The following is a 17,490-nucleotide window of genomic DNA, read 5'->3' on the forward strand; positions in this document are numbered from 1 at the left end:
AAAACATGCGGAGGTTTGCTCCAGCTGGGGGAGAAGCTGAACTGCTCCTAATGGGAGCCTGGCGCGGTGGCGGGGGGGGACCTTTCCCACCGCGGAGGAGACGAGGACTCACAGCCTCGGAGTGCGAGATGCTCTTTGACCTCCTCAGTACGGTGAGGCCACAGGAGGCACAGGGCAGCCCTCTCCTCTGAGCGCCCGGCACTCCTCAAAGCCTGAGCTGATTAAAGCCCTTCTGGCAGTCAGCTGGCTAACATGCGGGAAGGTGCCAGTCCGTACTGTCAGTGGGACTAAGGCTTGACAGTGATTCCTAATCATCTTTGTGAAGAGAGTGTGTGTCGGTAAATTGTAGCTAGTGAGTCATTTTGGGGCGAGGGACCTGGATGGGAGGGCAAAGCGGAGGCAGGGTACAGGGAGGCTGGGACGCTGTAGTCCTGCCAGGGAGAGGGCAGGCATCCCAAAAAAAAGGGTGCTCCTTTGGGGAAAATAACACCCACAGCGGCATTTTTTATAAAGAGAGCTGAAACTCTGTGATTTAAAAACACGGATTTTTCATTTTTAATGGATACCAGATATTTTAATATTACTAATCGCAGCAAACGGGGGGGAAGTAATCTCTCTAAATTCCTGGCAAGTGGGTTGGCGCATTCATTTCTTCCGACACCATGAGCGTGGAGAGCCCCAATGTGCTCTCACTTGAGAAGGTCCCCGACAGCGAAGGGGCGAGGAAGCTGCTCACACGGCACAGATGTGGATGAGCTAACTCCTCTCACACTGACATTTTGAGCCAAGAATATTTCAACATTAGCATCTCCTAATGCAGTTTCATCTCACTGGCTATAAAGCCTGTCCCGATGCAAAAGAAACCTCTGCGATTTTCATGTAACTATGAGAAAAGAGACATAGCCGTTTTTGTGTAATAGCATTTGTGCTGGTAAGGGCACGCTGCTGATAAATAAGGTTCAGTTGTAAATATTCTCTAGTGACATGGGAATTTATCCACCTATTGAAGTTTACAATTGAGCTACCGAGGAAACATGTTCTTTAGCTCCACTGTGTATGCAGCCCACGGTGCATTTATCAAACGCCCTGTCAGTTCAGGGAAGGCACAGTTCAGGTAATATAGTATTTATGAAACTGTTAATACCACCTCAGAAAGTTCTCACGAGTATGTTTTTTAAAGCTGCCTATGAAAACTTTGGACAAGGGGAAAGCAGAGGATATATTTTCAGTTTTATAGTGCAGGGCTCTGCTCTGTGGTCATGTGCAGTGAGGAAGACACAACAGAAGGAGGTGCTTCCTAGGCACCACACTTATTTATCATAAAGCATACAGCAAAAGCAGTGTAAGCAAATCAAACGCTGCCTTTTGCAGAAGCGTTAAGGTTTAAATAGGAATTTTGGATCCTTGCCTTCATCAGAAATAAGAATTAAGGCTGCCTTCTCATCATTCACCCATCTCAGTTTACAAGCCTCCCTGCCACCATCACTGTTAGGCAGGAAGGCTCTTAGTGTGGCCACTTTTTCATCCCCTTCCCATATCAGATGGTCTTCATGGTCATTTGTCTTCTACTGCCTCTCCCATACTCCCTGGAAACCCTGGAAGTGGCCCTGTAAAACCATCCGTGTTTCACCTTTCAAACCTTGCGATACTCTGACACCCTCAGAGACTCCCAATGTGGAATGATCCCAGCGTGGTCCTTGAACAACCCTAGGTTGAAAAATAAATTTAAAAATTCCTTCATTTTTAGATTTTTCTGGTTTGTTTTTTTTTGAGTGCTGAAGCCTGTGTGCTGACGCTGCCAAAGTGGCTTGTGGTGTTGCAGCTACTGATTTTCTTGATTCTCAGTGATTGAAATGACGGGAGAAGCTTTTGCACAACCTTTAAGTTAATGTTTGCATGAAAGGAGAGAGGAAGAGAGGAGAAAGATTCTCCTGGTGCACATTTATTTATTAAAAAAAAAAAACAAACAAGTCTCTTCTCCACCCGTAGCAATCCCAGCAAGATTCGCCGGAGTGGGGCTCCCTCTGTTGAGCTCTGGGAGCTCCGCCAGATGGTAAATACAGCTGCCCGCTCCATTTTTGGGGCAGCTTCAGCTCCAGGCCCTTCCTTACCCCTCTCCCCTCCCTGTGATCCACCTGACAGAGAAAAAATTGCAATGGAAAAGTCCTGGAAAAGCAGGGTCTGGGAATGGGACCTCTGAGCTGTGACCCGCCTGGTGTCTGCCAGGAGGAAACCCAGCTCTGATGAGTGGTAGCAGAACTGGACCATAAAGTACTTTTCTGGGGCGGAGGTGGGAGAGGGTTTCTGCTAAGGAAACGCTTGAGTCACAAGGCAAAGAGCCAAGAAGAAAGATGTGGAAAGGCTGGAAAGCAAACCAAAGGTATCGGGCTGGGTGGCAGAGTTACACAGGCACCACTGGAAAATGTAAGCTGTCCCGTGCTTTGTCAGCTTCCACCAGGAAAGATCAAACGAAGCAGTTACAGCAGAGATTCACACTACGGGCTTTTATGCAATACTTTTTAGTATTTTCCCCAAAATGTTCTTTTTTCTTGCTGTGACCTACAGCATAAAGAATTGTGTAAAATTCCAGGGCTGTAAATGCTGCCGTTGTGGAGGTGAAGGAGCCTGAAAAAACATAATACACTCAAAATTGCACAGTGGGCTGACTTTTAACTCATTTCTTTTACCAAAAAATGAGCGAGGGTTGGGTTCTGGCAGGCGGCTGGGAAAACCAGGTCGTGGTCCTGACCGAAGTGGTGTCGTTTGGGGGGTAATCAGTGAGAGATTTCATGTTTATTTAAAGGATTTAAAACAAACTTTGAATGGAGAACATAAGGCAACCTTAAATATATAACTGCTATAGTGCCTTGAATATAAGGTTTTGTTTTGTGTTTTCCATAGCCTCGAGGGAGCTCCTATTTGTTTTATAGCGTGTCTCTCTATTCATGGCTCTGGCAGGCTAAATGTAGCAGACTTCGCCGTCTTTTCTCCTTGAACTGCTCAAGTAGCACATTGCAGTGAGATTGCCTGTTTAAGTTGCAACAGCAGATGTTTTTTTCTATTATTTGTTTTCTTCTGTGTTAATCCACTGCCAGCTCCTGAAGCCCTCACTCAGGACACAAGGCAGTCAGTCGAGGCATATTTAGTCTGGTGGTTTCTCATGAAGCCACACTGCATACTTGGGTTAGAAGCCAACTGTACCCTGGGCTGCATCAAAAGCAGCGTGGCCAGCAGGTCGAGGGAGGTGATTCTGCCCCTCTACTCTGCTCTGGTGAGACCCCACCTGGAGTGCTGCGTCCAGCCCTGGGGTCCTCAGCACAGGAAAGACACGGACCTGTTGGAGTGGGTCCAGACGAGAGCCACAAATATGATCAGAGGGATGGAGCACCTCTGCTATGAGGAAAGACTGAGAGAGTTTTGGTTGTTCCGCCTGGAGAACAGAAGGCTCTGGGGAGACCTTATTGCAGCTTTTCAATACTTAAAGGGGGCCTATAAGAAAGACGAGGACAAACTTTTTAGCAGGGCCTGTAGTAATAGGACAAGGGATAATGGTTTTAAACTGAAAGAGGGTAGATTCAGACTAGATACAAGGAAGAAATTTTTTACAATGAGGGTGGTGAAACACTGGAATGGGTTGCCCAGAGAGGTGGTAGATGCCCCATCCCTGGAAACATTCAAGGTCAGGTTGGACGGGGCTCTGAGCAACCTGATGTAGTTGAAGATGTCCCTGCCCATTGCAGGGGGGTTGGACTAGATGGCCTTTAAAGGTCCCTTCCAACCCAAACCATTCTGTGATTCTAAGTCCTCTCAGTTATTGGTTGGGACATTTCAATCAGCTTCTGCTCTGAAATGTCTGTCTGCAGCAGTTGGCCCTTTCACTGGGACCTCTGCACAGGATCATAAGGGTAAAATTTACCTCTTAGGATCCAGTGACTGTTTTCTGCCTGAAATGACAGACTCTCAGAGCATACCTAGGCTTTGTAAAGGCTATGGCCAGCACATGAGAGATCACTAAATATTTTCCTTGGTAGAGGCTGCCAGCCATTCAGCTTTGTTTCAGAGGAGATTACTTGTAAGATAAAACTCTATATTGTGTAGGAATTTTCTATACATCCGCGCCGCTTCATCAAGATTAACTGGATTAAAGCGGTTTAACTGAAACCAGAATTTGACCTACAATGCCAGCAGTGTGTTGACAGTACCACTTATTAAAGAGCACAGAGTCTGGAAGGTTTCAGGTTTTGCAGAACATGAGGGACTTTGTGCTGACACGGTTAAACAGCTGGCTGGTGTTACCCACCGATTCTCTGGGCAGCGATAGCTGCGAATTCACTGCTAGAAATCCAACCTTACTCTGAAAATCATGTGTTGTTTAATGGAAGGGCATGTAGTTTGAGAATGCTTTGCTTTAAACAATGTGTTACTAGGAAAAAGAGGTCTTTGAATGTCTAAGTATTGATGGATGCTGAGTGACAGGCTGAAGCAGCATGAGATGTGCAGAAGGTGGGAAGCTATTTTAGCTGTGATTACAAAATTGGGTGAGCTCAGCATGGGATGTTCTTGCATTCAAGTTTTTAAACTTCCTAAGAGAAACAGTGTTGCCCTGTAAAACTGAGTTCTTATTCTGGTAAAGCAGAGGATCCCAAACATACCTATGTGACAAGCTGTGCCGCGGAAAGCCTGCTCTTTCTTTCTCAGTTGTGCTGCAGGGATTGACTGCATTTGCCCAGGGAAAGTTTGAAACATTTTTTAATCTTGGTGTGTATAAAGATGGACCTTATAACATGAAATGCAAGTTGGGCCTGGTTGCCATATAAACCACAAAATAACCTTGGGAGGTGCTGTTCTCTGTAGAAAGAGCAGTTTGTATTCCATTCGCCCATTGCTGAAGAAGATTAAAAACATCTTTTGCTCTTCTGGGATGATAAACATTGTTGTTCCCGGTTCTTTGGGGAGTAATGCCGACATCCTAGAATGATGCTATACCTGCTTGTGCTCCTTTTGTCTCCTTCTGCTGAGCATTTCCCATGGTATCTTCATGCTAACTGCAAAAGTCACTTCTGGAAGTGTCAGATAGGCTCCTACCACCTCTTGGGAACGCCTGTAGTGTTCCCAAGACCTCCTAGGATCTCAAAACAGTTCCAGAGAAGCATTTCACCTCCTACTCCAGGTAGGAGTTGTGCATAGCTCAAGTGTGTATTGCCTGCACCGGTCCTCAGGTGTCACAAGGACTGCAGCCCTCCGCAGCACCATCAACCAGGATCAGGGCCTAACCATTACGTCCAAGTCTTTAGTTAAATAAAACAGTAGAGTTTAGTTATGAAGTCTTATTTTTATTATGATTAATTACTACTTATATGGCACTATAAATAAGCATGACACTTTCCAGAGTATATCAAAGATTACATTCAGTTTTCATGCTTCACGGTGCCATTTCTAGTGTTGGCTTAACTACTTTTGTTCTCAAAGTTGATTTTAAAGAGGTTGTACCTGCAAACTGTGATTTTTCAGGCTCTTACTGATGGTTCACACAGAGCTGACTAATAGCACGTTGCTGGTTTTTGTCTTTACTACTTTGTGCAAAATTAGATTCTCTGATTAATTTTCCTATTATTAGCTTTCTGTGAAGGCAAATGCTGCAGTATCACTGTTGCGATCTGTCAGGCCAGGTGACCTGGGGGCGATAGTTCTTCTGAATGGCTGCACATAAGACAAACCATCTCACGTGGTAGACAAACCACTTTTTAAGAGTTTTTGCTGTGAGATATAATGATGATTTACGATCTGTCATCCTGAAAGTTCCTCTTGAGGACAGAAGGTGCTAAAAACTCTGCCGGTCACAGATCTTATGATGTTATATACATTTGTTATACCTGCACTGGCTAAAGTCTGCCCCAGCCCCTTGTTTCTGCAGCTCATTTGCAATGAACTGAAGTATGAGCTGAATGTACAAGTGCTCTCTCTCGCTTCCTAGGGCTGACTAAGAAGAGATGTGTTTTAAGCACCGCTATTGATTTAAGTGAAATGTGTTGCTCTTGAAAGATGTTAAACAGAGAGTGACTGTAGTGGGTTGGATGGTGAGGAGCAAGGGAGCAGTGCACAGCCCCTGCTGCCCTTCAGGCCGTGGCCCTTACCAAGCCTGGCCACTGTGACTGAGTTGCTCGCTGGGCTTACGACTGGCTATCCTAAATGCCAGACTGCCTTCCACTTTTCCATCCCAAAGGGATCTGAGCAGGCGTTTCACGCTCATGATTTAAGTTGCTCTCAGCTGATTTGGGTGCTTTCGATGCCAAGATCCGGGTGCTAGTAATGGGGAGCACCCTGTCTCCTCCTCAGCAGTCCTGCTGATGGGTGCTCTGCCACACAACCTCTGTCCTCTCCAGCACAGCTGCTGCGATTTCTGCAAAGCTCTTACAGATGGAAGAAAACATATGCTGAAGTGCCGCCCAGCCTGCTCGTGGGGAGCTTCCTACTAGTTGGAAGGCGTAAATGCCGTCCCATGCGTCGCCACTGAATCTTTGCTTGCGTAGACTGGGAGATTTGTGTGATGCTTCAGAGTAATGAGGCAAAAAATTAACAATATGTGTTTTAATTATTATTTATGCTCTATAGTAATGGTTTATGTTTAATTATAGTTTACCACTGAGATGTGCATCCTTTTTGTTACTTTTTCCTTTCTGTGTCTTTTCTTTATTGACTTTTGATTTGCTTTGGATGTTTACACTGGGTGGTATTTCATGAAGGAGATAAATGTGTGTTCATTCATTCAGAAGAACAGACTCTTCAGATATATATTGGGAGGGTGGGGCATGTGGAGATGTTGGAGAAATCTGAAGAACTGCAACAAGCAACATGCCAATGTGTTTTGCTAAAATGACTTAAGTAAAAGTCTAAAAAAATAAATTACTGTCCCTAGCAGTGCTCTTATCAGGCTATTCCAGCAGCGTGTTCTGAGGCTGTTTGGCTTCATCCATTCCTGCTTCACCTCTAGCTCTGACTATGAACAAGACCTATGAGGTGGAGGGAAGGAGGAGTTAGACACTGTTCAGAAACCTTTTGCATTTTGCCAATTTTTTCATCCCTTCATCCCCGTGAAACAGGGGTCAGGTGAGGGTGTTGCCCAACGGGGTGGGCAGCATCACACCTGCCTCTCGCAGGGGATTCCTGCGTGCGGGGGAAGCCCTTGCAGCAAAGAGGCTGAGGCTTCCCTTCTTTGCATGGCTTGAGCCACACAAGGCAAGAGTGGGCAAGGGAAGTTACCCTTCAGCATTAATGTGGCTTTCACATGGCAGAAAAACAATTTCCTTTCTTCTGCTCTGCTGTTGCAGGGAGGAGTTGTAGCTGGAGCCTCAAGAGGTTTCTTGGGTTTCAGGAATCTGAACACAAACTTGGTTTGAGTGAAGGACTGGGTCATAGCATTTCTGTCTGGGTTTAGTAGCTGGAGGCCTTGCCCCTGTGTATTTTATTTTTGAGTATTACATAATGCAATGTACTGATGTCAAGGAATGGCCTTGGACTTGCCTCCGGTGTGTTTCTGAGCCAGCAAATCTGGCCAGCCTCTCTGATAATTTTGCACGTGGGGCTTTGATGCTGTCTTCGGTGTACACCCTCCCTAGTTGTGCACAGACAGAGAAACTGAAGGCACACTCACCTTAGACATCCAGGCTCTGTTTGCTCTCTCAAGAAAAATTGGTTGTACGGGGAAGCTTTTATTTTCGTTTCCCAAATAGTGTGAAGCAGGAAAAGCATGTTTTGTAGGCACCTGCACTGTACTTCGGGCAAGCATCAGACCTTTTTCTAAGTAGTGACCTCCTTCATCAAGTATCACATGCAGAAGCTGGCAGGCTTTGGCCCATGTTGGAGCTTGCATTGCTTTCGAGCATATTGGGAAAATGTCTCTTCTCCGTAACTTTTGAAAACTTAAGACCTACTCTACCTGTGCAGCTCATACTCTACCAAGCTTTCTACTGGGACAACTTATTGGAAACAAGCATGTTTGGGTTTTTTTCCCCTCCTTTTGTTCTTCAGGATACGTAATGAAAAATTCTCCAGCGTTGCCACTTAATTGCTTCATGGCTGTTGTTTGTCAATTTGCCAGCAGGTTTCTGCTTAACTGCTGCCATTTGACATTGCTGAAACACAAATGCAGAATGATTGAGTTGCCAACATATCATTAAGTCTTCTGCAAGGGGAGTTTTCAGCATATTAACGCTTCAGGCTTTTACGTCAGTATTGATTGCTGAAAAAGAAAAGAAACCTTTGGCAGTATTCAGCATCGTGCCAACGCACATTTACTGGCAGGAAAAAGAAGCTGGCCGTTGCCATTGACTGTGACTTCATCCCTTCCTTCCTTCCTTCCTTTCTTTCTTACATTCTTTATTTCTATACACACCCACACAGATTTTTGAAATTTAATACACATCATAGCCGAATTCCAGTTAACCTAACAATAAATCCACAGGGCAAATCGATTTCTTGATACAGTCAGATGCGGAGGCTGTTTAATTTTGTGGCCGCCTGCGTTATGCCCGACCAGATTTCATGGCAGCTGGGGAGGGGGCTGATGGCAGGCACCCCTCAGAGCAGGACCGCAGGTCAAGAGCTGACTTGGAGGGAGATCACGGGGTGGTGGTCTCCACTGTGCTCCTCATGGGGCAGCCAGGCTGCTCCCATGTCGGTCCCCGATGCCAGGGAGGCCACAGCGGAGCCAGGCACTGTGGGGAGAGGAGCAGCACGATGTTCCTGGGGCCAGTCTGGGAAAGGGAGTTTCCCTCCTGGGACACAGAGTTGCAGGAAACCCCAAGATGGGAGCGCGGCTGAGAAGGGTCTTCGGCTAAGGCGCAGGGGAAGAAAAGGTTGGTGAGAGGGGAGCGTGGTGGCTCCGTGGTGTCCACCAGCTTTTGCAGCAGTGTTGCCCAGGCACAGGAGCAGCAGAGGAGGGGTGTTAGCTCTGATGAAGCAAGGAGCAAGAGGAAGGCGTAAGCACTCCTGTCGTTGCTCGAGGAACATCACTGTGTTTGTCACTGCCCTCCACCAAAACCATTGCCTGCCTCTGCTTTAGTCTGGTCCCTTGGATGACACTTTGCAGCCTGTTTTAGATTAGAAGATTTTGTAAGAAGAACCACCTGGGCGTGCTGAAGATGATGATGTCTGACTGAAATGCTGTTGTGTGGAAGAAAGAGCTGAGGGGAATTAGGACAGGACATGGGGCAGAGATTTCGAACAGAAAGTGGGAAGGGCATGCTCCCCAGCAGGGCTTTGGGGGGCTTGCCCATGAGTTGGAGGTCAGTCCTGGCTGATACCTTTCCCTTTGTATTGAGGGAGTCAAGTGAAGAAAAGGGGGGTGATTAGGCCAGAATTGCACTGCACAAAGATTTGGCGAAGAGGGAAATAATCATTGGATCATAGGAAGTTTTCTAAGAATCACCTAACTGTTGATGGGGAGTGACATTACAACTAGCAAACGAGCAAAAAAATTTTCTGAAATATGCTTAATGCTCCCTCCTTTCAGGTGTAGTTAAGAAGAGCTTTCTGAATCTGATTTGCTTCTCACTTATGGATTAAACAAAAGTAGGAACAAGAACAGGAAACTTCCCAAAATCTGCTTCTTAGGGACCAGGATTCCTTAATATAATCTGACCGCTGAAAGTCCACTGAAAGCTGGACCTTTTGGCCAGAAAATATCAGCAAGGAAGCTTCAAGAGTTTATGCTGGAGGTTTTTTTTGTAATTGTGATATTGAATTTCTCTCTTTGGTCAATTGGAGCGGACACTTAGAGCTTTAGAACGAGAAAAGCAGCTTTATTTGAAAAGGGTTAGAGGACTCCATTATTTCTTTACCTCTGCCTGGGACACAGTAAATGCAAGCTTTACCTGGGATGCTTAAATCAAAATGGGTACTTCTGACCTTATGAAAAGCCTGGGAAACGTCTCAATTGCAGCAATTTTTCAATAGAAGGGTGTCTTTTCCACTAAACAACATGTTCATTTTAAAAAATGCCTCTACAGATTTTTAGTTGAAAAGCTATGGCTCAGAATTAGAAAAGCTGTCGCTGATAATTGAAACATTTTATTTTGGAAGCCCCTTCCCACTGGCAGTTATAGTTTAAGAACCCTATGCACAGATCTTCTCTGTGTAGGACAGTCCCCAGATGACATGGTCCATAACTAAGCCCATGAAAGAGAACAGGAACACAAGCACCTAAACTGCAAATTCCCTGGGGTGCCACATTAGGGTCTCCACATAAAACGATGACAGATTTCAAATGAAAATTTTTGTCTTGCAGTTTGTTTGTTTTGCTTTAAAGTCTGCATTTTCATCACGTTAAGGTATAAACAGGCACCTGAATCATCTTCTAGCCAGCTCAATTAATCAGTAATAAAAGCCCAGCATGTGTTTTGTAAGAATTTCATTGACGATGTGTGAGACTGAATAAAATCCAGTTTCTTTTTCTGTAGCTCTGGGGGCTGTTCACTTTTAACACAGTAAAATGAGTCTTGGGAAGAGAAAGGAGTTAAAAAATAAAGTGATCTGACCTGGAATTGCTACAAAGATCTTGGGAATAGGAAGGCCCCTTCTAGGGTAAGCGATACGGAGCGTGCTTGCCAGGCGTGTGCCTGGATCAGCAGTGGTTCAGTATGCACCTGGCAGAAGTCTTACTCGGTGTTTGATAAATTGTCCTCTCCCAGCATGAGTTAAAAGTAATGAATCTTTTGTTTCTAAATTACTACAAGGCTCCGTAGTCTTTCAGCTTAATATTTTTTTTCTAGTTTCAAATAGGTAATGCAATCTATGCCTTACCTAAGGAGTCTGATGGTATCGTAGGCTTAATCTTTTAAATGCTGGGGAGAGGGGCAAAGCTTTGGTGTCAAGGGAAATAACCATCCTGGCAGAGAGAAAAATATCAGTAGGATGCCATCACTGGTTTGGCAGAGACTGTTTGATGCATGCTTTGTTAGCTGGCTGTCGATTATCTTTTCTGGTTTTATGCTTTTTTTGTTCTGTTTGAAGGTGCTTCCAAAATACTGGTCTTTAACTGGATACCTTCATTCAGCTACAGCAAAATCCAAAAGAATAGAGAAAGAAAAAGGAACTGTAAATTGGTAATGAGAAAACCGAGAGCTGGGGACACATCTGAATGAAATTAAATCCCCGTCCAGACAACACGAATAGTGCTCTGTAGAGCTGTGCTTGTTTGATTGCCTCCTTCGCTGTGTGGTGTAGGCAAGAAGATCTGTTGCACATGCTTTCCAAGACCTGCACAGCTACTAACGCCCTTCCTAATAAAATGAGTAAGTTAACGCCTGTGTGTGAAGGTGCACTCAGAAACTTACTTTTTGAACAGCGTGGTATCTGCCTGCTGCAGCGACCATCTGGCGCCCAGAAGCAGCCGGAGGAGGCTGCGCTGGCAGGCAGCGCAGACGGCGGGCTGGTGCTTCTCCTCCTCCTGCCGAGAGATGCAGGTGTAAGAACATAAAACCTGCCCTACCAGAGCAGGTCCATTTAACGCACCCGTTGGGATTGAAAAATGCCTCTGCTTGTTGCTTTAAGAAATACCATAAAAAGTCATCCCAGCATCTCATTTTCTGGCTGGGGTGGGGAAATGGAGTGTTTCTGTCAGGCCACTCCACCTTCTCCCTGCGGAAAGCATCCGAGTGCTGTTCTTATGCACAGGAATGTCATCCAGAAGTACAGGCGTAAGAAACACCCAAGGGAATACCAGAGTATTTTATTAAACATACCTTTACTTTTTCATTGGCCCTATAGGACACCCCATTGACAGCCAGTGTACAGAGCAGGGAACAAACTACTCGTAGGCATATGTATATGCAACAGAAAACCGTGTCATTTTTATAAACACATCTCTGAAAAAAAGACTCTTACGAAAGGTTGATTTCACAGGACTCCTGTAACATCGCCTGTAATATGTGCTGCTACGTATTTGTGCTGAAGCTTGCAAGCTGGCTCTTAGCTCAAGCTAAATGAAATAAAAAATGGCATAGGACAACACAGGGATGCACCTTTTCTCCCCCAGTATGGGTTAAAGAGCTCTTATAGGGCCAAAGCCTATAGGCAGCTGTGTCCAACACACTCCCAGCTCTGTGCGGTTCAGCGAGGAGGGGAGCAAGTATCCAGGGAGGGCAAGGGCAAAGGCTGCATAAACCCATACTTCCACCAAAAAGTTGTCTGTGTGGTCGCAGCCTGGGTGAGACTATCTTGCTCTGGGCCAAAGTGAACTCTGGGAAGAATTCTTCACAATCAGGTCGTTCCCATCAAATAGGTTTCTCTTTTCTATCACACCAAACTAATCACTTTTCAGTCTTTTTTTCTCTTGTGCTGCGATTTTTTTAAAGTTTGTTTCTTGCTTTTAATGAGAGTGAAAGCCTCAGAGCTGTTTTTAGTTCTAAAAGAAAGATTTGAAGCATTCTGCCTATTCTGCTTTTCTGCAGGGACATTAATTCATAAGCAACAAAGAATATTATAACTGTTTACAGTAGCCCTCAGTGAGCAGCGTGAGGCTTGGGGATTTTGAAAGAAGTAGGAGTATTTGGTTACAGAATCAAAAGCTAAACTAAAAGCTTCAAACTCAAAAATGTTTGGAGTTGCTCAAACAAACACAATGAAAAATTTTCAACTTGCCAACTTTTAGAACCATGTGAATTTTCAAGCTTGTTTTGTTTTGTTTATCTTCTGAGCCTCAGAAACCAAGGCAACCCTGAAGGTCAAAATGTATAATATTTTACCTTTAGACATGTCAAGTTTTACTTGTTTAAACACATAGTCCTGCTTACGTAGGATATTTTGCAAATTAACAGATGCTTCTTGATGGTGTAAGTGGTACCACGGGTTTCAGCTGAGCTTCAAAGGAACTGCACTGCCTCCTCTGACGTAACACACTTACCTTCTCAGGCTTACCATCACACACATCCTAGTTTTCCTGTAAGATCAAGGGTATAGCGTTATGCAGCAGTCACCTGCAGTCATTGGGGTAATTTTGTCATGGATCGTCAGTTTGCTGCTAGCTGAGAGTGACTTTAAAAAGGAAATTGGTTCTGGCTCAAGTTTGCTTGAAGGTGTTGCATATTTTCTTTCCCCAGAGTGTTTCTCAGCTTCCCTATGGCAAAGCCCTCTACACGTACGAGGGAAAAGAGCCCGGCGACCTCAAGTTTAACAAGGGGGACATCATCATACTGCGGCGGAAGGTGGACGAGAACTGGTACCACGGGGAGCTCAATGGGAACCATGGCTTCTTCCCTGCCAGCTACATCCAGTGTATCAAGCCCCTCCCGCAAGCTCCACCTCAGGGCAAAGCACTTTACGACTTTGAAATAAAGGATAAAGATCAAGACAAAGATTGCCTGACCTTCACCAAGGTAGGGGAATAGGTTTTTTTAAAAGAAAAAAAGTTTAGAAAGCTGCTTCTGCAGGGACCGATGGGGCGCATGGGTTGCTGGCAGCCAAGCATGCAGCACGGTGGTGCTGGGACTGGTGGGGCATCTGCCTGGCCTCCTCGGGCAACTCTGCCCAGGGACCCCCTGCACTCTGTTTCTTTCAGCTGGTTTCTTGTATGAGAAAATTAAAGCCCTTCAGCTCAGGCAGCCTAGTGGGGACAGGCTGACGGGGCTGAATTTCCTTGATTAAGCGAGGTGTCCCCTCGTGTAAGGTGCTGAAGGACATTGACTTCTCCCAACTTGTAAATCCTCCTCCCTGAGGAGGCAGAGCCTGCTCGGTGGCCCTGCAATGTCCCACACGCCAGCTGTGTTGCAGGACTGGGTGGGTGTAAAGCTTCCCCTCGCAGCAAGCCCCATGTTAGCGTCTTTGGGAAATTGCTCCCGTTTTGTCTAAAGGAGAAGCCAGTGAGATAGCTCGTGCCATCAACAGCAAGGTTGGTATAAAGCCAGTGAAACTCAACAAGTAGAACAGGCTAGACGCTTTCTGAGATCATTTTTCTGTGTGAAAAGAATACATTTCATCCACATTGAAATGTTCTGGAAGAACGAATCAATTTCAGAAAAAATCTAATGGAAATATGTCTTTTAATGTTCCTGATTGAATCAGATGTTCCAGTGTTTTAAAACGCCATTCAGCTTCAAAATGTATATTGCATCATACCATATACCAATTAGCAGTTGAAATACGCTATCATCATATATCACAGTATTTCCTATTTTAAGAACATAAAGACATTAAAAAGCAGACATTTAAAAAAAAGTCTTTGTTTTCTTAAAACCAAAATGTTTAATAAATTCCATTTGGATTGAGAGAAAACTGAGATATTGTAATTTCCTTTGGATTTAAAATGTCACGTTTTCCCTTTCTCTCCCACCTCCCCACCTGCTTTCTGTGTCCCCTTCCCCTCCCTAGCAATTTGTGTTGACCTTAGATGGGCTTCAAGGATATCAAGAAACCCACAGTAAAATAAAGCATATCCCCTAATGTTAATTTATGGCACTGAATGCCATGGAGAACCTGTTCATTGTCATTTGCTGTTTTATTTCAGCTGTCTGTGGTTGTTATAGTATCACATAAAGTAATAACAGTTATGCTGGAATTGAATATGAAATAGATGATAAAAATATCCTTCACCAGGATTTTACTGACCTCCTCTTCTGAGGCTACTTATTATAGCTGAATGAAATATTTGCAGCATATAATTTTCTCGCCGAATGTAACATCTTTTTCACTTGTGCAACGTTTCTCAGCAGAACGCAATTTCCTAGAATGTATGCTTTCTCATATTTATTTAACAAAAGATTTGTAAGCACTTTTGCTCTACAGCAAGGGAAGTGTTTGCTTGCAAACACTGCGAACCCTGCGACTACCCAGCCTCCCTGGAGCTGTGGATCCTGCGAGAAAGTGGGCTGCTTAGTGAGAAGTAGCAGCTATGCACTAACAGAAAGTTAGGCAGAAGTTACCTTTGAGATCCTATCAGTAAATATATATTTGCTGGCACATTGTTTTCGTCACTGCTTGCCCAGAGGTACGAAGATGACTTCTCTGAGAAGCCATCTTCCTTGTCCGCTTAAGGTATTCATTGCTTGCTCGATCTAAGAAACTTAATAGGTATGGCAGGCAGTTGCGGTCTTTTTTGTCAGAGCAGGTCCTTTCCTAGACACTTTTGCATTTGATATATTTGGTGCCGTATATTAGTATACCTCCCTTACAATAACTGTCTTTGTATACTGATAGTTCTCATTTTCCTGGCTGTCCAATGTCATTCTCACATGGAGCATTTCTTTCTGCTCTATAGCTCTACTCTCAATCCCTCAATTTTCCCTTTTTTCACCCCTCGTGTTATTGTCTGCATCCTTTTATCCCTGATGACTGTGTTTTCCCCAAGGGGGTTTAGTTTCTCTTCTACTGCTATTTTCTTCTTTACCTCCTTCCACTACATGCACTGTCACCTTGTAACTGTTTTTATGTCTTGCCTATTGTTCACCCTGACAGTGAATAATCTATTTTTCATCTTGGGACTTTACTGTCATGTTTTCATCAGTTTTCTCAATGCTAATTCTAGCTGTCACCCGTGCTGATGAAGGTTCCTGTTTAGCCCAGGTTTTAGATCATCTGCTGATGCAGCAGAGTCATGAGCACTGTGTTGCTATAGATGTGATTTGTCACTCGGAGCAATATTCATCATTTGAATGTCTCAGTTTGCATCTGAAGATGCTGGACCTGATCTCAATTTCATTTACGCTGTTTGTTCTTTCCTCAGGTAGAGGAGTTGCATTGGCATACCGTTTATACAAACAAGTATAACCTATTTGTGTCCCGCAACTCATTTAATGCTACCAGATGCTTGTAATTGGATTTTACTTATAAACATATAGTAAAGAAGAGTTTTCCTCTGAAGAGAAACTACAAGAAGAGAACTCAAACATGGGGATCTTCTGGATCATTATGTTTTGTTGCTCTTTTGCTGGACTTTGCTTTTTCCCCTCCCCTTTGTTACGATGCAGTCAGACTATCTGTCAGTGCAGTAAAAGAAAACAAAGGAAGGATATTGGGGTTTCCTCTCACTAGCTTTTTTCAAAATTAAAATGTCCCGTTGTTCCAGAGGTGGATTGCAAGGAAATTAAGTCTGCTTTACACTGAGCTTCATGAGCAGTGCTGCAGAGGGCTTCTGCCATTTACCCATTTTCATCTCCTTGTAGACACAACACTCCCCAGATAAAAGGCCAAAGATAAATCAAATATAATAATTTTGTATGTGTAAGTATAAAACTGGAAGGGACAGAGAAACCTCTATCTTGAGTACCCAGTGCAACAAACAAAGCTCCATCCTGTCATTCTCTTACACCATGTGGACTGCTCCCCCCAACCCCTCCTCCCAATGTGGCCATATGTACAGGCGTAGGGGCCCGTCACGCTTCCCTCCTCTGCAGTGGCTACAAGAAGACGAAACATCCCAGATCTGTGACTTAACATATTTTTCCTTAATGTTCGGCAGTGATCAGCCAAATCAATCAGTTAGCAGTTGTTTTGCTCTCTGTAATGATGGGTTCCAGCCTTGTGTCAGCTTTGCACCAGTTTACCTCCAGCAGCTTTGGAAGCGTTACTGCCGATGTTCGCTAGCGCGGTTGCAATCAGCATGTGGCTTGCAGAGTCTCATTGTATGCCCTTGGGATGTACTCATTTAACTCAGCTGTCTAATGTCTCCTCATGTGATACCCCAGTATGAGCCTGGGCTCCTGCTGTCTCTGTTTTAAACAATAATCCATCCTCCCTTGGGCTATGTGCTCTCTGGTACAAGCCATGCACAAGAGGACTCGGCTCTCAGCTATAGCAGTGCAAATCTGGAGTAATTGCATTATTGTCTGTTTGTGTAGTTACTCCAGCCTTAGACTGAGTCCAAACTCAGCCCACAGTTTTTGTTTTGGTGTTGGACCATCCTTTGCATGCATGAGTTCGCGTGGCCCTTTGAAGGCTGAGTCCCAGTGGCAGATGAGTCTCAAACCTGTCAAGGTAGCATCAACTCTTTCCCATGCTTTATTGCTCATCACATTTTTAATAATATCAACTATTTCCCTCATTTTCTAACACTTTCATTCCCATCCCACAACGGTGTTTAACAAGTGTTGTGCCAATCTTGGAGCCGTCACATCCAATGCTTGTTCCTGGCTACAGCGCGGCATCCCAGCCCCTTAGCACTCGATTCCAGCAGCATTCACTGTGCACAGAGAAACCGTCCCGGCGGTAGCTGGCAATTGGGATTCTCGTGCCAGCTGGCAAGTGTTGTCAGCGGACGCACCAAGCACTGCGTGGTACCATCCTGCCATCGCTGAGATCTCCCCAGTGCTCTAGATGGAGTTGTTATCTCTGCAGAATAGCAGGCGCATCTGCTTTGTATTGCTTCGTTAATGGCCGTTAATGACTAGAGTAAAAATCAGGCTGTGAATCATGACTGTTATTGGACACAATTTTGTACTGTTTTCTCAGCAAAAGAGATCATTTCTCCGTCAATCGGATTGCTTTTTAAGTGATTTATCT

At 44.6% G+C, this 17,490-nt stretch overlaps 1 protein-coding gene across 1 annotated transcript in view; it reads left to right on the forward strand.

Moving 5' to 3' along the window:
• The window catches only part of SH3RF3 (SH3 domain containing ring finger 3), a 253,550-nt gene that overhangs the window by 146,610 nt on the left and 89,450 nt on the right, over positions 1-17,490 (forward strand). The window contains exon 2 of the mRNA XM_087759057.1: positions 13,098-13,373. Coding sequence (XP_087615183.1) covers positions 13,098-13,373 — 276 coding nt within the window. The remainder of the gene's footprint in view (positions 1-13,097; positions 13,374-17,490) is intronic.

Source organism: Nipponia nippon, unplaced genomic scaffold (assembly GCF_047370975.1).
Source record: "Nipponia nippon isolate SJK-2023a ecotype South Korea unplaced genomic scaffold, ASM4737097v1 scaffold_2, whole genome shotgun sequence".
Taxonomy (NCBI): domain Eukaryota; kingdom Metazoa; phylum Chordata; class Aves; order Pelecaniformes; family Threskiornithidae; genus Nipponia; species Nipponia nippon.